At 39.9% G+C, this 23665-nt stretch overlaps 1 protein-coding gene and 1 long non-coding RNA gene across 4 annotated transcripts in view; one reads left to right on the top strand and one right to left on the bottom strand.

Moving 5' to 3' along the window:
- The first annotated feature begins 6573 nt into the window (after positions 1-6573).
- The window catches only part of KDM3A (lysine demethylase 3A), a 31915-nt gene continuing 14823 nt past the window's right edge, over positions 6574-23665 (top strand). Inside the window, exons 1-11 of one of the 3 annotated variants that reach the window (XM_075050176.1) lie at positions 6574-6592; positions 7372-7561; positions 10262-10417; positions 12613-12723; positions 14311-14413; positions 15305-15429; positions 15912-15984; positions 16069-16157; positions 18355-18506; positions 19556-20127; positions 21414-21615. In XM_075050176.1, the coding sequence (XP_074906277.1) occupies positions 7391-7561; positions 10262-10417; positions 12613-12723; positions 14311-14413; positions 15305-15429; positions 15912-15984; positions 16069-16157; positions 18355-18506; positions 19556-20127; positions 21414-21615 (1754 nt within the window). In that variant the 5' untranslated portion in view covers positions 6574-6592; positions 7372-7390. Of the gene's footprint in view, positions 6593-6650; positions 6790-7173; positions 7562-10261; positions 10418-12612; positions 12724-14310; positions 14414-15304; positions 15430-15911; positions 15985-16068; positions 16158-18354; positions 18507-19555; positions 20128-21413; positions 21616-23665 lie in introns of those variants that run through there. The other 2 variants (XM_075050100.1, XM_075050011.1) reach the window with 2 other exon arrangements.
- On the bottom strand, positions 19431-20935 carry LOC142041877 (uncharacterized). The gene is made up of 2 exons (XR_012653582.1): positions 20634-20935; positions 19431-19659 (listed from the first exon to the last, which is right to left on the bottom strand). It is a non-coding gene; the product is annotated as an uncharacterized LOC142041877 (long non-coding RNA).

Genomic DNA, 23665 nt, shown 5'->3' with positions numbered 1-23665 from the left:
TTTCTGGACTGAGAGAGTACAGGGAAGGTGGGAGCCAGTTTGAAGGCACAGGTGTGTCAGCTGCTTTGATTTTGCTTTGAATATATTTTATTCAAAATCTCTACTCTCACATATTATTTCTTGCATTGTCCCTTTATCTGAAAGATGACTCAATCCCAATTTAATATTAAATATCTTCAGGGAAAAATTCTTAGCAGCTGCTTCACAATCATGTTTTTTTCCTCCCTGGCATTAGGGAGCACAAATACTTATTAAAGTTTAAAAGTAAAAGGAAATTTGAAGATTAAAATAATGTTTAATTAGTAGCTATAATACTCATCATCTTTCAGGTGCACAACACAAAGCAATTCATAAGAATGATTATTGTTATCCCCATCTTACAGAGAAATGAGGTGAATTAAATTATCTGCCTAATGACACACTTAGTGTTAGATTCCAGATCTGGCTCCCAGTTCTGTGCTATACCAACTAGGTCACATTTAGCAATGTATAATTTTTAAAAATTCCCAGCTTTATATTCACCAATATCTGGGATCTTAACCTTTCACTCTCTCTCTTTTTTTTTTTCCTTCAGCAATGCTGAAGCTAGTAGCATTACTTTAGCTTTGTTAACATCGTATCAGCACAAGATGCAGAATTCTCCCCACCCCGCAAAAAAACCCCAAAGGATGTATTTCTCAGTTGACCTTTGGCATGAAAAGATACTGTGTTGTCCTACTGGAATCAGAGTTACTACACTAGCAGGTAAAACATACAGCGTTCTCTGCTAAATATCCATCGCTCCAGTTCAAGGGAGAGTTGGTAAGTGGCAGGACAAAAGAATTAGAGTCAAGAAAGCCAGCGTTCTCTGTGGGGAGTGGAAGGATTTGCAGTGCATTGGGCAAGACTCAGGCACATACAACCTAGCGACCTAGATCTCCAGTGCTTTTTTCGCATCCCAGTCAAAAGGCTGAGCCTCTTTTTAAGTGAATACACATTCAAGAACAACCAAAGTTCTTGTCCAAACTGCAGATACTCGTAACTCACAACAATCACTACTTCTCCCCATGTTCACTGTTTTGTCAAAACTGACATTAAATTACCGAGGCTGAAAGTGTCCCCAATACTTTCAAAAGAATACACATGTGGTTTTGAAAAATCAAAAGCAGCACTGTGAATTTTGTCAAAATGAGCCTAGAAAAATATGTAGCAGGCTAGTTCAATATTAGAAAAATTTCCATCACCTAGTCTAGGATTCACCGACCTGATACCTACACATGCCCAGGAGCCTGAGTTGCCGAAATTTCTTGTCAGATCTACAAGAGAAAGGTGTAACTTTTCTCTCAAGGGAAGAAGCTCAATCACAAGACAGATTTGTTTAAAAGAGACAGCAGGAAGCACTTATAATAAACTTGAACATCCTCTCTGGCATTAGCAGGGAACGGTGTAAAGGCTAACTGGTCTTTGCTAAATCCAGGTTATGCTATTTCAATGACGAAAGAGCCTGGACATTATTAAGTAGCAGAATATGAATAACATGACGAGCTTTCAGTTTGTTGTGAGGCTTTTGGAGGTAAAGCTAATTAGCAAAAAACAATTTTCCTCAGATTGTTAAATAATGTTGCTTAAAGTTCACTGCATAGCTTTACCTACCTTTCAGTGGCTCTTTTTGTACATGGGTAGCAATACAACCCAGATATCATCCTGCTGTGCTGGTGGTTTCTAAGACTTGATTCAACTACAACCATCAAGATAATATTGATCTGCATTCTTTTATTAAAGAATGATACCCCAAACCCTTTGAATTATTAACTGATAATGTATTAACACCTGAAGGGAAAGGGCTTTTTCCTTCCAAAACAGGCCTTCTCCATCTGGAGCAGCTAAGGAAAAACAAAATCAGCATGTAATTACTAACCACACTTTATGTCTAATGTTTGTTCGTGGTTATTCTTTAAAGGTTATTGCATCATTCTATCTATAAATACCTGTTTAACTTTAAAATTAATCTGAAAATTTTAATATCTAATCCCAATCCCCAGACAATACTTAACATCCAATTAAATAATTAAGTCATTAAATGTTAAATTAATAGTCAATTAAAATTTAATAGTTGATTCTGATTTATCATCCTAAAAGTCCTCTCACAATTTCCTGTTTCTACAGTTGTGAGAGCAAATCTAAGTCCTACTAACTCATAGCTTGCAAAAGAAAAGCAAATTAGTCCCCACTGCAGAATATGTATGGTAGTGGAAGAGAGTAAGTTCAGCATTTCTTACGGAATTTTTCCATCAGCAAGTAAACTTAATTGCATAGCATTATAATGTACTCTGTGTCAGAATACCTACTTCCTTTAGCTTTAGACAGGGAAACAATATTAACTAATGTAAGATATAAACTATTTTATTTTAACTTATGGTAAAGAGAGAAGCATGGAAAAAAGAGCCGGAACTAGTCCTGCTAGTCTTGCAAAGCTGATCCATGTGAAGTGTGCTGAGGTAACATGACTGTACCTGAGGAAAGAGCTTACACAGGCTTTTATCTTTTTATGCTATACCTGGAGCTAGATTGAATAGGAGTAATAACCAATCTACTTTAGCTAGTTAAGGTGTAATTAAACTACATCAATTTGGTGCTAGTGAATAAGAAAGCTTCTGGTAGTCTGCTATCGCTCTCTAGCCCTGTATCTCAAGACATATTGGAGAAATGAAACTGTTAGGTATCGCCCAAAGCCCAGTTTCTAGTTAGCATGGCTGGTATTTCTGTAGTCTGACCATAAGCACTTTCAACTTTAATTACACATCCTTACACCTTCATCATTAACCATTAGAAGATAAAGCACTTTATATTCTTTTTCTGTGCTTGTACAGACTCCTATCCAAAGGGGCTTTGATTGAGAATGAAGACCTTTAAATGTTGCTACAGTAGAGATTTTAAAAAACAGTATCCATAAGACCTTGCACCGATCATTGTTTGTTGTAACTGCACACAAACTCGTAGGCTTATCTTGGAAACGCAAGAGAGTCCTGGAAAACAATCTGCCCCCACATATCAAGATAACATCTTCCGAGAACATAGTGCCATGACAGTTAATGTTAGCTACTGGCCCTACTCTGAATAAAACGTCCCTTTTTTGCAAAGAGTCTGTGATTGATGATATCAAATACTTTTAGATAGTGGGAGACCAATTCTCAAGCAGGAACATTCGAATAGCACATCCAGATTTTATATGCAGAGAAGTAGGCTTAAATGCCTGAATGTGGAATTTTTTAAACATTGATAAGTTATAAAATTGGCTATTGAGTTTTACCACATATGTTGTTAAATTCAAATTTCTCTTTACTCAAAGCCTCTTACACTTTTTTCCTAGTGATACCAAGTACAAGAGAAAAGTACTGTTACTTAATGGTGGCTGAAAGGAAGAATTTTTTCAAGTGTGTTCTGAAGTTACTGTTTAAAGAACACCTGTTTGCAGAGATTACACCTTTCTCAAATAGGAGCTAAAGGCTTACCTATTAGCAGTGCAATCCAGTAGGTAGAGCCGGCTGTAAAAAATTATGTTCGAGACTTCTTGCACACAGAAGAACAGGTTGAAATCTGCTGCTTTGTAGTTTAATCAGTTCTGCATGTTTACAGCACTAGTTTGTTTTCAAATGGCATTTTGTTCTTGAGAGATGTATATAATCCAGATTGAGATAGCTGCATCTGTGCCATTATCATAGTGTTAGTCTGAAAGTAATTTCTGAACATTTTGATATTTCTATTGGCACAATGTGTGAGCGAGGGTGGGCATGTATACACAAAGTTTTTCTAATAGACATTAGTTTTTGTGGAGACTGTTGTGAGCAGTGATAAAATAATCAGGTAAGAACAACAGTATTTATTTTTCCATATTGTATGGTTAAAATCCTGGGAAATATATTCTAAAACTATGCAACAAATTGATAGATGTTTATAGTCACAATTTAAAATTCTGTATCTTTGACTTTTTGACCCAGGACTTCACTGGTTACCCCAAATTTATAACTTTTAAAGAAGCTAGATAATTTAAAAAAGATATTTGGTCCTGATCTAACTTCTTCAAGGAATGAAGAATCCTATGAAAGTGAAGCAAGCAGCTAATTATCTTCCCTGCTTAAAAATGAAAAAAAAAAAAAAAAAAAAATCTTAAGTTACCTGGCTTCAACTTCTAGCCCCTGGGTTTTGAATACCTTTACTCTTTCAGGATTGAAAGCTTGTTTGTAACCTGAATGCTTGATTTTTTTCCAGGCTCCTGTCAACTTGTACTCCGTCTGCTTCACCATGTTCTCTTCTGGTTTCTGCTAATTTATTTTAGTTTACGTACATTCAGAATGTTGCATTTTGATCATATGACTCTTCTTTTAGCATCATCTCCTGTATAAATTCATTTTCAAGGTCATTCATGGACTGTGTCACTCTAGCTATCACCCTGTGCTTTCCCTCTTACTCTCGGCCCTCTAGGCCAGTACCTACCCAAACCATTAAATTTTAAACCACCTTTGATCGATCTTAATGCTACTTTTTGCATGTGGGAGCTGCTCATTCACAAAACCCACACTGTTGTCTTTCAAACCTCTCCTTAAAGCTTTGCTTTATTCTGGTGCTCATGGAAAAAAAACAGTTTGATCTACTTATTGACTAATATTGCTTCCTTATTGCCTAACATCGCTCTTCCTGTATGTATTAACCAGCTACTCTTTGAGGCAAAGTGTTGTGTATGCACAAAAACTAAGGGCTTTAAATAAGGAGGGTATACAACACCTATACTGTATGATATATATGTTGTACAGCTGCTGTTATAAGAACCTAATATCTACAATGAAATAAGTAATTTGGTCATTTCAAATATAGCTTACTTCATACAGTATCTTAACACAAATTCCATTTTGGAGGTTTGGACTATATATTAAATATTTAAATCTGAGAAGCAAACATACCCATTCTTCCTTTCAGTGCCTGCTAACAAGTACTTCTTCAGGATGCATCCAGTTGCTGACGTTACTCATTTTCTATTATTGACTTTTGCTTGTTTGTTTGTTTTGCCTGCTGAAAATGCTACATACTAGGAGGTTCATCTTGTTGCTAGGAATCACCAAAGAGGCCTTGAAGTTATCAAGGAACTTGAGCTGCCTGATTTCCATGGTGTGAATGACAGTAACTCCCTCATCATGGCACACAAGGAATTTTTTGTGCCTTTTGATTTCATACATGAATGTGTGTGTTTGAATGTAGCAGTGACGAGTGGTCAGTGGAAAGTCCTGAACCAAGTTGGTGGGAAAAGCTTTAAAAACACATTTAACAAAAGCGGGGGACTGGCTTCTGTGAGAAAATGGAGGATGAGACCAGAACATAGCAGGAATATCCCACATGCAGCAGAGCCCGTGCTGCTGTTTGATGGGGATTTTTGGAGCTCAGACATCTCTTGTAATGGGAGGAACCCCAGAGAAAGCATAAGCTTAACACTACTGGTTTCCAGTAAACTTGATGACTCAACAGCTTCTTGGTCTTGGGTACTTTCTTTATTTTTGGTCTTCTTCCTCCCACATCCTCTGGTAAGAAAGTCTCGTGGTAAAATATGAGCATGCGTGTCTTGCTAAGTCACTGCAGAATACAACCAGCTAGCTCATTCCCATATTCTCAGTTTAACTACTTGCTTCTCTTATGATCTTGGCCACAGACCACGCAGCTCTTGCGTGAAAGGAATGAGGGAACTGAGATGGTGGAAGGCATTTGCTTCTAGACAGAACTACACAACCTAGGCCAACTGCAACCAGACCTTCTCTAACACCTGCCATCCTCCCAAGGAACCTCTTATTGTTTTGCCCTGCAGCTCCTCCTGCCACGCAGGAGCTAGCTGCTCCTAGCCTCCCTCAGCCTCCAAGGCAGCCAAACAAGATGGTGGCCTGTGAGACGCTTCCGCCTCGCCTCCCCCCGTCCCTCGGCGCCGCCGAAGACCTTAGTGCGCAGGCGCAGAGGCGGCCCCCCAGCAGGTGTCAGGCCCTGCCCCATCTGCGCGTGCGCAGAAGGCTGCCCGCAGCGCCCCCGCAGGTGCAACTTGCCGCTCTGCGCTTGCGCAGAAGCGCCCCACAGGTGCCCCCTCCCCCTGTGCTATATCTGAGTACGCCGCGAACCGCACGTATAAGCGGCCGTCTCACGCCTCTTGCCTCCCTCAGATCCTTCCGCCATCTCCAAAGGCGGCCCCTGTGGCTTAAGGCTTAGTTCGCCGGGGGCAGCAGCATAAGCCTCAAGGCGCGCTACGGCCTAAAACATGTTTCTTCTTCCATTGGACCCCGTCTCTGGGCCCTTGGTGGAGGTGGGCGGGCTGGCGGACTCCTTCCCTCTCAGCCTTGCGGAAGGATACTTCTTTTTTTTAGTGGCCATCTGCTGAGCAACGGTTTCGAGGCGCGGCCAGGAAGCGCGGGCGCCGCCCCTCCCGCCCAATCGCAGCGGGAGGCTTGCCGACAGCCCCGCCCCGCTGCCACGGGGTAGCCAATGGGAGCGAAGGATGTGAACGGCGGGGGCCGGCCGCGGGGTGGGGGGTGGGGGGGGTAGGTGGGGGGGGAGGCGGGGCGGTGAGCGGGCGCGCGCGCGGGTGAGGGGGTGTGCGCGCGCGCGCGCGAGCGAGCGCGGGGCCGAGTAGTATCGCTCGCCGCAGCGGCCGTTGCTGGGGGCGGAGGGGGGAAGCGCCGCGTTCGCGGAGCCCGGCTGCCCGGGCGGCGTGTGACCGCGGGCTGTGCCGGGTGGGGACCGGCGGTCAGGGGCCGGGTTGTGAGGGGGGGAGAAAAGCAGGTGAGGGTAAGGGGCAAGGCTCGAGGGTTGTCTGGGCGGGAGGGGGTGTCGGAGAGGCGTCCGGAAGGAGCTTGGCCCGGTCGCCTGCTTCTCTGCCTTCCCTTCAGCTGCCGGCCCTCGGTTCGGCTTCGTGGGGTGGGGGGGGGGAGGGAACAAAGAGGCGGCGAAGGGGGGGGGGGGGCAGGCTGAGGAGGCAGGGTGGCGGCCGGCCGGGGTGGAAATCCCTGGGAGCTGCACTGCAGCAGCTTTCTGGTATTTCCTTCCACCCGCCCCCGCTGAGGCAATGATTAACAGGACTGTGGGCAAAGAAGCATCCTGTGGGTGTCTGAGGGCTCGGCTTGAGCCGCTTGAAAAGAAGCGGGGGAGGGAGGGAAGGGGGGGAGGAGGACGGGGAGAGGAAGAAGGAAGCAACGCAGCTCCCGCCCGCCGCGGCTCCCTGTGAGGAAAGGCGGGCGGGGGGCGAGCCCGCCGGCGGGGCTCGGAGCGCGGCCTGGCAGCTGACCGACGCCTTGTTTTGTTTTGTTTGTTTGTTTTTGTTTGTTTGTTTTCTCTCTCCTCCTTCCGTCGGTTTCCTCCCTGGAGGCCCCCCCGATGAGTTAAAATGGTGCTGAGGCTCGAGGGGAGCTGGTCCCTGCTGGTGGGGAAGAGGTTCCTCAGCCTGTCAGAGGAAGACGACAGGTCGTGGGACACCAGTCGCATCTCGGAATGGCCCTGGAAGTCAGGCAGGATCCGAGCCGTTTCACACACGGACATATCCAAACAAGACCTGAAGGTAACCGGAAACTTTCAAAGAGACCTTCTAAAACGAGACTGCTTACCCTGGGACCTGGAAACTTCATGTGCGTGCATGCGTGTGGGTGTGTGTATACAGACAGATTATATATATACACGCTGTTGTTGGGGGAGAGAGGTCGTCTTGGTCAACCTCCCTGCTTAACGTGCTTGAAAACATATGCACCTCTGGCTAAAGCCCCCAGTGTGCTTGTACTAATGCCGGAAATTATCTCAAGCTAATTATAAATGTGCTTTCTTCCACCAGCATTTTGAAAACTTCAGGTTTTTATTGCACCTGCTGTGCCTAGGTTTTATTTCTGTGTATTTCTTAAATGTGATTTAAGATCTTGTCAGTTGTGAAACATTTTTCTTTTTTCCCAGAGGTGAAACTGAAACTCTTTTATGTTGTTGGGATTGGTGACTTTTCTTTCTTGGTCTTTGGAGTAGCTGGTAATGAAGTACTTCTACTGTCTTGAAAGACGCACCAAATTCTTGTACGGTGTTGGAGGTTTCTTGGACTCTTCTTGCATGGTGGTCACTTCTTAATGATTACCAACGGCATTTTTGAACACAATCAATTATTGCAAGCTTAGTGTAATTTGTTAACTCTGTACTTTGGGTGGAAGTCAAGCGACTTTCACAGTTTGACTGTGAAGGTCTTAAGGGGCTATTTGGCAACTGTAGACAGTAAAACTATTCAACCATGTCTGGGCAATTACTACCGTATACAAAGTACTTGCTCAGGACAAAACTCTGTTATAGTAACGGCATCTTGTTACGTGGTCATCTTATTTGTTTCTATGAGGGACTTCGGTGGCAGGCTGTTCTATGACAGCAAGAACAGTACCATCTTTCAATTAAAACTGTTTCCTTGCCCTTTTTTTTTTTTTTTTTAATGAGAAGAACTTTGTAACCTCAGATTAACTGAAGAAGCACCTGCTCCTTGTCAAACAAGATGAAACAGTAGGTGTTTCTAACTCTTCTTTGAAAGTGTAAACTTTGTTAGGAAGAGTCCAAAGTTGTTAGAGGCCGGGCTTCTTGTTGTGGATCTGCGGCAGGGGTGGAGCTTTCTCCATCTTTGGCCGGCGGGGCTGTGCCCATGCCGTACTTGGAGCGAGGAGGAGAATGTTGCTGCTGCAGAAAGCTCTTCTTAAGGTCCTTCTCTGGGACTTAAAAGGAGGAGGAGCAGGTGCTGTTGGGGACTTTACTGTGAGTCTTGTAACTGGTTACGGTTCTGCCAGAAGCGATTGACTTAATTCATTCTCCAGTAAAAGTGTTAAAGAAGTTGCAAAGTAGACAATTGGGGCGTGGAGAGCTTTTGTACCAAAACACATGCCATCTCCTTCCCTCTCTCATAGCTCTGTGGGAAAGTAATGTATAGTTAGACCAAAATAGTAATGGATTCGGGGCGGGGTGGGGGGGAAGCCTCTAAAGGAGTAGAAATATTTAATCTCTCAAATTTTGCTTTTTGTATAGTGTCAGGAACAAGCTACAGAATATAAAACCTGTCAACTACTTTTGAAAGTGTTTTCTCAACTGTATTTTCCTGTTTGTGCAGTGTTGATACTATAGACAAAACAAGCCATTCTGGTTCTGGTACTTGTGTTATTTGCTTATCTCTTTCATTGTTTCTGTGAACTTCAAAATGACTAAATTCATTTCTGCACCCATTAGTTTTACGACTCCTGTCTGTGGTAATGCTGTTTTGTGTGCATGCTTTTACTTGCCTTTCACCTTAGAGGGAAGCTAAACACAAGGGAATGTTTCTAAGATTCACTCAGCTGAGGTTTTTCTGCTGTTAGGGCAAATTAGTTAAATATATTTAGACTGGATTGTTATATTTTATGGGAAGAGGGAGTGATTTTTGTGAGAGTAGTGTTCTCTACCAAGACACTCCAATATTCAGGCAAAGTTGTATTTGTGGTCTTTCCCAATTCTTTGCTGATCTCCTCATGTTGCCTATGAAAGAAGGGTAATGCCATCCCAAAGAAGTTGGTTAAGACACCATGTTTTTGCTGTGAAGTGACAACTGCTTTCCTCTTGAAAAGTTTGTCTAGCTGCTTCAGAGATTCGTAAAGATAAATACCAGTTAAAAGCAGGCAGCAAATTACCTTCTTCACATTATATAATTTGATCACCTTTACTGGCTTACTGTCATTTGTGCTTTCAATAAATTAACTAAAGTTATTCTTTGGGACTCGTAAAGTATTTCTGGAAAAACAGCTTGTTTATTCAAGTATTCTATTTTACAGTTTGTGGGAAATGCATGTGCCACTACACCACTGTATACAGTCCTTTAGTGTTTTAGGGGTTTTTGTGTGTGTGTGTGTGTGTGTTTTTCCCTGTTTGTAAGCACTGGTGGCAGAGTTAACACATTTAACTGTCCTTGAGCAGAAGAGGACTTTGAGATGGGAAGGTTGTAGAGTTAAATAAGAATAATTATGTTTTATGCGACAGTAATGATGACAAACCAGTTAATGTTGACTATCACTTACAAAATACTAGGTCAGCCTGGGTTGCTTTAGTGGTTGCTTGATTGTGTGATAGAGAGGCAATAATCATGTTTGCATTTAAGTACTTTCAATGGGTTTGGGTTTGTTTTTTTTTTGAGGAAATTGGTGTTTGTTTATCCTTTTCCGTGTTGTATGTGTCTGAATTTTATGGTTAGTTGCTCTTTCACTTTGTTTCCTTTCTGTAGATTTGTGTAGAATTTGATGATGAGTCATGGGAAAAAAGAAGATGGATAGAAGTCTACAACCATAAAATGAAAGCATTCCTGGTGGAGCAAAAGCTGGTACTGGCTGAAAGAAAATCTCAAGCCAATTCTATGTCTCCTGTCCAGTGGCCTGCAATGGCAAGTATATACTTGGCCTGACTCACTTTGTTTCTGCGGTTCCATCTTCTAAGGACAATGTTGTTACAAGTATGAATTTCTCAGGTACAGGTTTACTTGTGTACTCTTAAGGGAGACTAAACCTCTTTGTACAGCTGGAGCTAGGCAGAGCTTGTAAGCATTTTAAGTTGGTATGTTGTGCCTAGAGATACAGGAATGTGTTTTTAGGACTTTTGCTTCCCTCCCAAACCACTGTTCTGTACAATGTTAATTCCTTCTCCCTCTAGTCTCATGTTTCTTCCTTCTTTCATGAAATTGCAGTTAAGAATAGAGAGAAAAAGGGTAAATAATAGGTTTCTAAGGATAGCCTTTATTTTTATCTTAAATTCTTGTTTTACTCTGCCTCAAGTACTGTTAATTCTTCGGTGATGTTTGATCTGAGACAAAAATAATTTGAATGACTCTTATGTGATGGTTGCCTGGCACAGATGACTTGTGAGATTTGGATTTTGTGCATATAAAAACCTGAGCTACACTGTGCAAGCCAGGGAACTAAGCTTTCTGTAACTGCCATGCATGGCTGGCTAGGCAAATTAGCCAATAGAGGTGAACAGGGAACATTTCTTAATGTATTCAGCTAGTATAGTTTTACTGGACTACTTTGTACATTGCTACTCGTAAAAGTAGCTGTGAAGTAAATGAAGATGTAAACTTGCTGTACGTTAATTATGCTGAAGTTGTAGTCCATGTTTTAATACTCTTAACTTTGCTAGGTAGAAAGTACATAGTGTAATTCATACTGCTGCATTTTAGCTGAGCTTTTTTCTTAAGGCTAACCTAAGCAGATATTTATTGGAAGTAGGGCCAAATACAATGGGAGAAGTGGAAGGATGAATCCTTAATTTTATTTCCTGACCTGTGCATTAATATCAGCAGTTCTACTAGGAGGTTTTGCTGACACAATGTTCTGAAAACCTGCTTATTTAAACTTAGCTGTTGTCCCTTTCCAAGTATCTGAACAGTTCTTACTGGATACTTGTCTTCAATTTATGCATAAGGTTTTCCTCATGATGTATTTGACGTGTCAGTTCATCCAGTGTACATGTTCCAAAGCTTATTTAGCAGAGGAATGATGTAGGATAAAGTAAAGCGCAATACTGGAGCTTGCCTTGGCAAAAAAGACTACTTCTCCCTTTGCCACCGCACAAGGCAGGAAAGAAGGGGTCACAAGAGGTGTGTGGATTAATTTATTTAAATCTTGATTACAACTTATTGATTCAAGGATGTGGGAGAGTATCTTTCTGACAAATGGAATAGCTTTGCAGAACTTTTGTAATGCCTGGTCACTCCTGGAAAGACTCTTGTTCCTCTTCTGGTGATACTGTCCCTTTGCCAATGCTGTCCTAACTGAAGTGAAAACAGCAAAGGGGAATAAAGTCTTTGTTTGCTTGTTCAGTCCTTCAGAAACCCAAACCCATATTCTATCAGAATGATTTTTGGTTTTTTTCTGTTAAATAGGGCACCAGTGTACCTTTCCCCATAGGCAGGAGTTACTCTTGTCACTTCTGATGTTCCAGACTCCTGATGCCTACCCACTCAGAGCTGTTACTGCAGGACTAGACAAAATTTAACCTTAAACTTATTAGGAAGAATTCAGAAGCTTTTAAAGGAAATTTTTGTTTCTTATCTGTTCTTGAAGCCTTTGGTATACCTGAACAGAACTTCATCATTGTACTGCAGTGGTATAACAACTATGAGGCTATCCAAGTCATTGTACATGCCTAAACTAAGGCTTCAGTATATTATCAATGTTGCATGAGCTTTGAGAACTTCAATGTAAGCCATACAGCAGGCCTTCATTGATTTGCTAGTTATTCCCCAATCTACCATAAGGAGGGTTTTTCATTAACATATCTACAATTAGAACTCTTAGTAAATTCTTCATGTTGAGATGAATGATTAATGATCGTTAATGACAGCCACCTGAACTGAATTCTAACTTAGTCTACTAAATGAAATTAATTTCAAGTATAGTCTAGTACCTCCTTTATTAGGCATGTATTAGAATTTTATTAGAAACTTGCTTTGTTTCAAGAGTTGCATGTAGATGTGGTATCTTAACAGAGAAATAGATACAAAACTAAAATTTTTTAAATGCAAATGAGGAATGATGAGATCTTACTGTCTTTCTAAGAAAACGTCTATCACTTTTCTAGACTTACAAATCCTTAGTGGACAAAGCTGTTTTGGGATCAATGGTTTCAGTACGCTATCTTGGTGAAGAGAGATGTGTTTTTCTTTCTAAGGACCTTTTGACACCCATTCAGGTAACCTTGTATAGCATTGTAAAGATGGAAGATAAATCTTTTATCTTGGTATTTAAGTTATGTCAAGTTAATACATTCTAAATGCAAATTTTAGGTGGGTAAAAACTTGGAGTAGGTGTTTATTGCTGTAACTCAAATATCAGTTCTGAATGTAATGTGACTGTTGATTAAAAACCTTCTGAAGCCAATCCAGGATGCGGCCACTTAAGAGAGCTTGATGAGGGAGTGTGCTAGGACAGTTATTCAGCTCAGGTGACAGCAATTGCATTATGCTGATGGTGGGGATAATCTGGAATAGTTTCCCTTTGTTCTTGTGAGCATAACTGTCTTTACTATGAAGGGAGTTGCATGTCTGGAATAAATCTTGCTATCTAATAGAAACACATCACTTCTAAACAAATAAGGAATTGGGCAGGATGTAAATGAGATGGTTGAAATATAGTCCCTTTATGGAGCACCAGGAGGAAAGTTTGTTAGTGAAAATTAGGTAGAGATGTGTTGAAACAATTGCCCTGTGTGACTGACTGGTCAGACATTTTGAAGAATAGTATGTGCTAATGATGAAGGATTTAATCTTTTCAGGAAACTACTCTCAAGACCTATAAAGAGTCTGAATAAAACTGGTAATAGATGTCCCATGTTGAGACTGGTAGTAGTGCCATCATTAGTGTTCTACTTTGACTTGTTAACAGTCAGCAAGTAGACAACTCCTCTTGAGAAGCTAACAAAAGAATCACTTAAAGTTGTAGATTGTTGTCTTGCCTGTATTGGCTCAACAACAGAGTAGAGATTTCTTCATGTAGAAGCCTTATCTCAATGCTGCAGCGGAGAAGATTGCTTTTCTGGCATCTTGAATAACAGATTCTTGATGATGAGCTCTTCAGCCTTCTGCTTACAAATGCCAGAGCAGTGCTTGGGAGAAAGAAAAAAACAAACACAAACCCCCCGTTTTTTATTAGCACTCTGAGCCATTGGTAAAAACTTGCTGTAAACTTTCAATTTCAGAATCAATTCTAAATGTTGTCAAGCAGCTTGTTTTAGATAACAATAGAGAAAAAAACCTAAAATTTAAATACGTGATGCTGAATAATTATGAGTGATTTAGATGTAGCTGACTTTTCATTCACATGAACATCTTATAATGGTGTCTTGAGGTAGACTGGATTCTGGCATTACTAGTGTAAGTAGAAACATAAAGCTTAAAATATTTGCATTTACATCTGCTCAGGACCACTTACAAGTTGCTGCTTCTGAAAACTTAAAATCCTAAATTAAAAAATGGATCATTCAGTTAAACTTAGTGCTCATTAGCAATGTAGTTAAACAAAACTAGATTGTTTTCAGAACAATATTAAAATGGACCTGGAGAGCTCACTTCAGGCTGGCTTACAGATGGTCGATCCATTGGTAAGGAAATGATGTCTGTCTCAATAAATACAGTGTCCTAGGAGCTAAAGGCACACAGAGTAATGAGAAACTTGTTGGACTTGTATGAATTGCTATCTTGTTTCTAAATATTATGGCGTTTTGTTAATCAAAAACATTATCCTTAATACTAACTTCTTTATTATTTTTTTTCCTCAATAGGATGTGGACAGTTCCAGGCTTCCTCTTAAGGATGATCAAAATGTTAATGAAGAAATTCAGGCTTTGGTTAAGAAACATCTTGATGAAACGCGCTTGGTGCAAGGTACGAGCATACTCTGTAGCGGAAAACTGGCAATATATAGTCAAGTCAAAAGGGAAATCTTTGCAGTGATGCTGTGAATTAGTCATCTGTTTTAGGGATAAAAGCTTTTTTAAAATACTGATTCCACTTTCTTTCACAGCAGTGAATGCAAAATGTGAAGGATTATAGAGATTTAAGTTTCAAATATCTCCTTTGTAAGAGTGTCTACATAATTTAGGCATGTATGGATGGCCTGACACTTGTGAAAGAGATATCAAATTTGTAGCAATTGTCACTGAAGTTATTTGGAGTTGTTTATTGTTTCAATTAGCTTGATTTTTAATTTTTTTTCAGTCTGCTGCTTGTTTATAAAAAACTTCCAAACTTTTATATAGAGACTACTTTTTTAGTCAAGTTAAAATTGTTAGTTTTAGGTTTGCCAGCTTTAAATTCTTAATTACTGAGTTCATACAAGCATATCTGTAGTCATGTGCTTGCATATGCAAGAAATGTCTTATAGAAAGGTAAATATTGCAACTTCGAGTTGTCATTTGCAATACTGTAAAGAGTGGAAAAATTCACATCTAATCATTGAATCTTCATTTCCATGTCCACTGATCTGCCTCTCTGTCTGAAATCTGGAGGTCAGTCTGGCCTCTGTTGCATGTCTTAACCTCCAGAAAACTTAATTGAACTATTCCAGGAAGGAGGTAGCTGGAAAAGTTTTATCATGGTTTTTTTTTTTTTTTAATCCCCACAGCTGTGTGGAAGTTGTCTCAAGGTTCTCAGGTTTTTTTGCTTACTTGCATCTTGCATGCAGTACTGTTCACAAATTCGTGTTGGTAACTGTGGTGATCGTCATGCTTCCTTTTTCTTAAGCTCCCTTTTCTTGTGGTTTTTTCAATTTTTAAGGTGGAAAAAATATCATTGGTTCAAAAATTAGAATTTATAGCCTCGATCCATCTACTCAGTGGTTCACAGCAGTTGTCGTCAATGGTAATCCAGCTACAAGAACTCTGGAAGTCAACTGTCAGGAGGTAAGAACCAGTTGCTGTGGGTTTACAAATGGAGATGGGGAATGGGTGACAACTTGTATTTATATCCCCACCGTTTTTAATTCTGTCCTTGCTGTAATAAGCTTTAAAAAAAATGGTGATCAGTGTAATGCAGAATAATCTATTACCCTAAAGTGTTTCTGTATGCTGCTGGTAGAATTGTCAAATAACAAATGGTCTTCTACACAAAATGAGGGAGATCTGGAATTTTTATTTGAAGATGCAAATGTATGATCCTGGTTTCATTGCTTTCTAGGCTGTGTAGACAGTGCTCTGAAGTACCAATTTATATGTGTGTTTTCATGCAGAGACAATGTCACAATGTATCGTTAAATTCAGCTTAGTATTCACAGAGCCTAGAAGTTGAATGTCTGAGGTTAGTCTATACCACAACAGCTAAGTAGATTAAACAGTAACTTTCACTTCTCTAAATGGCTGCTTCTTTATTTTTGTTCCTTTGCAAGATTCCAGCTTTAAAAACTCTTGATCCAGAGTTAATTCATGTTGAAATCATATATGACAACAATGGAAAATGTGGTAAGAGCTATTATTGTTTGTCCTTCAAACACTAAGTAGCCTATTTTTGAAAAATAAACTAATCTTGATCACCTTCTCTTCCAGATAAATCTAAAAGAATTGGGGGTGTGAAAAGGAAGTCATCTGAGAATAGTGGAAGTGTTGATGCTAAACACACAAAATCTTCTCCTGAGGTAATGTCTTACTACGTTATATGTGACTGTTATATAATGGTTATGACATTTCTCAGAACAGCCTTAAATAAGGATTAGATAGGAAAGTGGAATAATAAATATAATCCCTGGGAGGGTGTGTTGAGTTCTTTGAAACTTGTCTAGGCATGGGTAAAACATCTTGCCTTGTGATAATTGGAGAAAAAGTTACTGAGCCTTGAAGCTTGTATTTTTTAACTGTGCTTTTTGCTTCTGCTTAGAAGTTAGCCTGCCTGGTCATGTATTCTGTACTGGGACAAAACATAAAGCAGTTCTCAAGTTTATAACCTTTGCTTTTCACATTCTTTCTTTAACTATTTTGTACTTAAACCCAAAACCTTCAGCTACACTTGCATGCTTTGAGGATTCAAGCTACGCAAGCAGCAGTCTGGAAGTATGTTGTTTCAGTACAAAGAGGGAATGTGACTACTTTTCTAGTACTTCCGTGTCTACATTTATTTGGTTTGTGAGTGACCTGCCAAGTATCACTGAGATCTAAAAAAACTGCCTCAAAGGTCAAAAGATGATCTGGGTAACTTAAGTATAGAAATGCAAATGAAAAATAATGGCTTGGCTATTACACTGTTGAGGAACAGTACTTCAAAATTGCCCTGTAATTTTGTCCCAGTGTTTCAGACCAAAAAAATGCATTTTAGATGGGAGTAGCCTTCTGGAAGCTCTAGAGTGGTGGTGGGGTGGGAGGGTTGGGTTTTGTTTCGTTTTTTGGGGGCTTCATGTTCTTGGCTTCTGTGCAGTCAGTCCTGTGCCGAGTCAACCGTGTAGATCTGGCTAATGACTGGATATTGTTATTAGAAATCTTTAATGGCTTCACAAAGATACAGCATGAGGTAGCAAGTACAGGATAAGATTCCTCAATGAAAAGAGTGATCTAGTATTTACTGCAGAGGAAAAGCATGCAGCAAATTTGCATGAAGTAGGTAGTGCATTGCAGTCATACTCTGCTTATGTTGTTTCTGTAGCTTGTGCTTGAGTACCTTGAGCATCTTTTGGGTGCTCAGTTTGCCATTCTTTAGCTTTCTGCATATTCAGCAGCCTGCTTGATACACGCAAAAGGTGGTCTTTATTTCATATTCCAGATGTCCTGCAGAAGAGTTACCATGATCTGAATTTGTAGCTTGTTTCACCATTGTTCTTTAAAGTAGTGAAGTTATTTACTTTTAATTTTCTACTCTGCCTTCCTTCGAAGGGCTGGATCCTTTATCACTTTTGTACTCTTTGGGAAATGTTTTGCAACTATTTTCTCAAAATGGTTACAAGTGAGCGTACTTTCTAATAAGGAAAACAGATGCTCTGTTTGTTTCTCTGATTTTGGTGGATGTGAATATATGGGAGTAATAAGCTGAAGCCATGTTTTTTTGTTTTACTTTGTGTGTGATAGTACTCTGATTTCTAATATGGAGTTAATTAATTCCATCATTTTTTTGAGAGCTCCTCTCGATGCCTGACAGCTGTGTTATACCAAAGCAGAAAGGAAATATTTTGGAGTTGATGGTAATGAGTCTGTAGTGTAACTTACTGCTGGAAGTTGAGCATGTGGGAGCAGAATATGGATGTTAGAGCTGAGGAAGGACCCCCGCAGGAAACTACTGTTTTTAAAGATGCTTGCTAATTTGGTAGACCTGTTGTATTCCTAAAAGAATTGTAGGTTTGTGAGGCTGGTGATTTAATCAGCACAGGATTTCTTTACTTAACACTTTCTAGAATCTCAGTACAAAGATTTTCTCACTACAAAGAAGTCCGCATCTAGATTTTTGGTAATGTTGTCAGACTAACTTTGCTGTTTTAATTTTCTCCAGGATTTTCAGATGAGCTCTGAAAGCTATTTCTGAGTTCCGATTACTGCAGTTACTTTAGAAAGATCATTGCACTGGCAGTTATGAAGACCAGAGCTTTCTATCTTCCTTTCCACCTTGTTAATATGCGTTTCCCCCCAAAAGTTTGTTGTTAATTGGGGGAGAAGGAATTAACGTGAACAGTGTTTTGTGGAACCTATAAGGTTTAAAAGGACACTCTAATGTCTTTCCATCTTATCGACTTCAATGAGCTTTATTAAACATGGTGGGAAGAGCATTAATGTATTTTTCTTTTTAAGCTGAACCCTGCAAAGCAGTATTTCTGTTATCCTCAATTTTCCTAACTGTTAAAATCTCCCTTACAGGTTTCTCCCAGTCAGGGACATGTGCAGTCAGTACCAACTGTGTTGGGTGAAGCATTGCTAGGATGTACTCCTGCTAATAAAGACCAAAGGCATCAAGGCCTGCCCCTGCCGGCTAACTCACCACCCAATCTTGGTGCAGAAACTCCTCAGGGGTAAGGAAGCACTTTGTGCTTATGCAGACTTTTTTTTCACTCCAAAAATAACTCCAATTCTTAGCAAAACAAACTCAGAGGTCATTTTAAGAACTGCAGTAACTAGTCTTCTGTAATATTGGCACAGAAGAGTTTTAGACTTAATTGCCCTGGGTACATAATTTACTTGCTTATGCCATATTTTTCTTTTTTATCTTTGAGGTAGTTGCCCTTCGATGTCACAAGCTAATGTTACTGCTTCATTGTACCCATGTGTAAACTGATGGGTTTTACATAGGTGTGGTGCCTACTTTTTGTCAAACACATTCCTGCCCACCTCCCAAGAAAAATAGAACACATTCAGGCAGGTGTCCTGTACAATAGCTTCTTGCAGATCAAGTACAGGTCCGTAATTATATTTCTATTGAACACCAGTGTCTTTAAACTTCTTTGTTATCCCCAGTTCTGTCACAAAAATGAACATGATGGTAGAAATGGTGTGACAGGAAAACTCAAATTTTGTGTATTACCTTATAAGAAGTGATATAGGTTTTTCTCCCACTTACTTTAGAGTGTATATCTCAAGATAAATATGGAAACAATTTTTTTCATTTAGGCTTTTTGTGGGGGACTGTTTTTATTGTCTCCAGTATAGACTTACAGTGCCAGCCAGAAGTTCCTTCGAGTATTAAAATCTTGTCACACAGACATGCAAGTGAAATGCATTTAGTTATACAGCTGTTGCATGGAGAAAATGAGAAAGTAGCTGTTTAGTTGTGAGATAAGGTAGTGGAGTAGCTGCAGTACCTAAATTTTTGTGTGCCTCCATGTGCATACAGCTTTATCATTCTGTCCAACTCTTAAAATCAAAACAACAAAAAAACCCCAAATCTCAAACCCACAAACCTATTTAACCTCACACAAAATTTAAAACCTTGGAACATCAGAATTCAAAGTATATAATTAAGTTTCTTCTTTCAAGCTTTAAATGTGATGAGATTGAGCAGCTGATGCCCTGATTTGTTTGACGCCTTTTTGTTTGTCTAATTATTGCATGTTGTGTGTTTCAGCACATGTAGACGAAGCTTGCCGGAAACTCATCCTTCTTGTCTTAATACTGGAATTAAACCATTGAAGGAAGATCTGACGGCCTTTCCTAAAGTGGGGTTTATATCTAAAGAACAAACGGAAAATCTTAATGATCAAAATGGTAAATATACCTCTTTGACAACCTCAAGATCTTCATCTTTGGCTGATTCAGCTAATGAAAAAGGAACCAACCTGAAAAATACAAATGAACCTCTTATGAAGCCCACAACAAACTTTCCAAAAGAATGCATTTCTGTAAAACAGTTGCAACATATTAACTCTTCCATAGCAATACCCAGAGTCAGTAGCACTGTTGAACTGCAGCGGACTTTAGATTGTAGACCCTCAACCTCAGATGCTCATCATCACTCTTTTACTGAGTCTGGAGTTAAATCGCAAAGCAATTGCAATAGCCAGAACAGCCACAAAGGAAACAAGATCGACGAACTTACAGACATGGAATTTTTTATTAGAAGAAATTCAAATGAGATTCTTTATGACAGAAATGAAAATGAAAGCTTTTGGACTGGAAGTGCCAAGGTCCAGGATAATAGTAAGTATTTTTAAAACTTCCTGTCATTTGAAAGTCCTTGTAGTTGCTGTGTACCTACATACAAGTAGGTCTTTGTAATGTATGCAAGATGAGTAATTTAAATTGTGTGAGTGTATCTGGAACTGGAGTCATGTGTGGGTTCTTTTACAAGAGGAATGCAATAAATTTGAGAAAAATGTCCTTTCCTGATAAAGGAAAAGAACTTATAATTAATTTCTAGAAATAAGTTGTTGCAAAATGTATGCAAGAACAGAATGGCAGAATGGGTTACAAAAACAAAGTTCTGTTTGGAATGCAAATGCTGATGGCATAATGAGAGTGGGGGTTGTTTTTTAGCAGTGGTCCTATATTTTGTAAGCATGATGAGAGATGGAAGTTGTTCTCAGCAAAACTTTGTCCAAGAGGGGCTTTCATTGAGTAACTGTTCTGAAAACAAAACTAACAAAAAACCCAAGTAACAACAACAACAAAAAAATCAAAACCCACCCAACCCCAAAACAACCCACCTTGTTTCTATGTTTTCTGTGGCCCAGTTCCACTTCATGAGCTTTCAAGTTCTCCACATGGGACAGAATGGGAAAGGCTGTAGTTCTTTAGGGAGCTGGACTCCTGATGTTACGTGTTGTGCTGTGCATCAGGCGGTATAGCTGATCAGTCAGGGTTCTGGGAATCTCCCTACACACCCACCTCTTTTTTTTCTTTCCGATCTCATGTTGCTTGGTCTTGGATTACCATGTACTATTCCATAATTAACACGGGTACACAGCCAGCCAAGCAGTCACTGTTGTTCCCTGCTAGGCCTCACCCGCAGTGTGGAAGGAAGAGAGAGGTTTGGCATCTCTTATAGTAAGATGCTGAAAGCTGTTGTATCGTGAAATGTGAAAACAGGACTGAGAAATGGCCAGGTTGTACTTTTATCTTCATCACTTGTCAAATGTGGTTGCGTCATGCCCTGGTCTACTCAGTGCTCAGGTACTCCAGCTCTGGTGGCTGAAGAACTTGCATTAAAAGCAGACAGTCTTTCAAAATGTTCCTCTGTGGAGGAGTGAAAGGAGCTGTTAAACTTGGGTCCGCAGACTATGAATCCAGTGGAACTATAGCTTGAGAAAGTTTCTGCTGACCTGAAAAGAGGTTTCTGCCAACTGCAAATATTTTAGCTAACTTTGTTTCAATGTGATGTGAAACTTATAGGAAAAGTTGACATGGATCTTACACTAAAGTACATTTGCTTGCACCTTTATATGAGAAACTGAAGGTTGTCTAATCTACGCTACTCTTCCTTGCAGTAATTGTTCGGAAGTCAATTTTAGCAGATGCTTCTAAAGTGAAGAAGCTGCAGCAAAGTGGAGAAGCATTTGTACAGGATGGTTCCTGCAATAATATCGCACCTCACCTGCATAAATGCAGGGAATGCCGTTTGGACAGTTACCGGAAGAACAAAGAGCAAAGAGACTCCACTGTCTTTTGTCGATTCTTTCACTTTAGAAGGTAAGAACAATTTTGACTCGGTATAGGCCTTTATATTCTTTCAATGTGAATAACGTCCAACTTGGACATGGGGCACATCTGACCTTTTTTTCCTTTTCTGAAAGGGGGGCTGTTGAGTGCTCACTGTTAGCTATAACATGGACTTCATCTTCCAGGACAGATCAAAGAACAGTTACTTGGTAAAAATGGTCTCATTTAGGTCTCTGGTTCAAAACTGCTAGATGTTGGTGTGTAGCTGTTAGGCTATAAGGCTAATATACCTAACTAATGAGAGGTTGCCTGTGTTTTTTAGCCCTTGGAAGTTTTCTGACTGCTTAATTTGAGTAGAAAATATTTTGGCAGGACTTTCAGCTCTTTATTTTGCTGTTCTGGGCTGAGTGCCAATGGGATAACAACATGAGTTGAGTTTGAGTGCTACAGGTCAGTAGTATTGGAGATGCTAGTGAGAGGGTAGATTCCATGCATGTCTCCCAAAGTTTGGCGGCCGGACATGTGAAATGTTATACATATATCCACAGCTGTGGAAGAGTTGCTGTAAGTGGCCAGGGGCTTTCAGCTTGAGTCAGGGAATAGTGATGGGTAAAATAATAATTTACGTTGTGTTGCTCAGTTCTTTGTTCCACTTTATGCATGAGTTTGTGGTGCTGCTCTAAGCTTGCTATAGAAACATTTAATCAGTACACTTGCTGGGTTTCAGGAGGGCAGATGAGGAGGATCAGCAAGGCAACTTTAAGGAAAACCCAGTGACTGCCAAGTGGTGGTTGCTTTTCCAAACCTAATCTGAAGATTCAGATCCTTTACCCCCCACCTACATGCCCCCAGAGCCTGATTCTTGAGTTCAACAGTCAAAGTCTTTTGATGTTTTATCTCTTTAGTTTTTTAGACTCCATGAGGAACCCTTTCAAAAAGAGTGTTAAACTGTTACTTGAAGCCTATCTGTAAGCCCAGGGTGGATGTTGTCAAACTGCAGTCTCTGGCTGTTTTTTAACATGTCCTTTCCTTTGTTTTCAAGTTGTGTGAATTTTTTCCGTGAACTACTTGATCTCATGTCTGGATGTTGTTGCATGCTGCTTCTTATTTCCCCACACACCCATTTAAACTTTGAGGCATGGACTGTGTTTTATGGAAAGAGGGTAACACTTGTGGTATTGGAGAGGAAAAGCAAAAATACTAGTTATCACAAGGGAGATGGGAAGCTTACTTTAATCTGTTTTCCTTTTGAATTTCAGAGGAATGACTTTCTTTTGGGTCCCTAGGTAGATTAAAAAGCTATAGGCCTGAAGACCTTCTGAAGAGAGAAAACTGAAAGCAGAAATGTTACAAATATCAAAAAAACCCAACCTCTTCCACTCTTTCATTTGTTTCTTGAGGCTTATTCTTCTTCCGCCATCTCCCTTGCAAGTTTTGTAGCTAAAGCGTTAAAAAAAAATGAAGATATGTTACAAATCTGTTATTTAACCTCAGATTAGAGATTTTACTTCAGTCAGTCTTGGGATAATCTGACATAAATTGAAATGTTCAAAAACGTGTGAGACCAGAGTAACAACAGACTATGCTAATTCATCTTCTCAGGGTAAAAATCCAGACTTGCAGTGCAGTTCAAAGCAGTTGAATCCTTCAGTTTAGAAGTTGAAGTGGATGGAACTGTCCCCTTTTATTGAATGTGAAATCTGCAAAGTCTGAAGATGGTGTTTGACTGGTGATATCAGTTGTCAGCACGTGTTTTCTTGCCACACTTAATACTATAGTGAGCACATGTTGTCATCAGAAGTCAACTTTCCTCTACAGCACATAGTAAAAATGTTCCTGAAAACATGAGCAGAACTCTTCAAGTTCTTGGTTAGTAAACTACTAACAATACAGACCTCATTCTTTCCACCTACTCAGAATCACTCAAGAATATATCTTACTCAACTTTTTTGTGATTATTTTTTTGGCAGCTACTTCCAATTAATTGTTACTGGAATATATTCTATATTTAAAGTGTTCTAATATCTCTTGAGTTGTACATGGTTCTAGATTACATTCTTACTGTTACCAGTGCATTGTA

Source organism: Buteo buteo, chromosome 1, assembly GCF_964188355.1.
Source record: "Buteo buteo chromosome 1, bButBut1.hap1.1, whole genome shotgun sequence".
NCBI lineage: Eukaryota > Metazoa > Chordata > Aves > Accipitriformes > Accipitridae > Buteo > Buteo buteo.
Note: the sequence above shows the minus strand (reverse complement) of the source record. Positions and strands in the feature narration are given on the sequence as shown.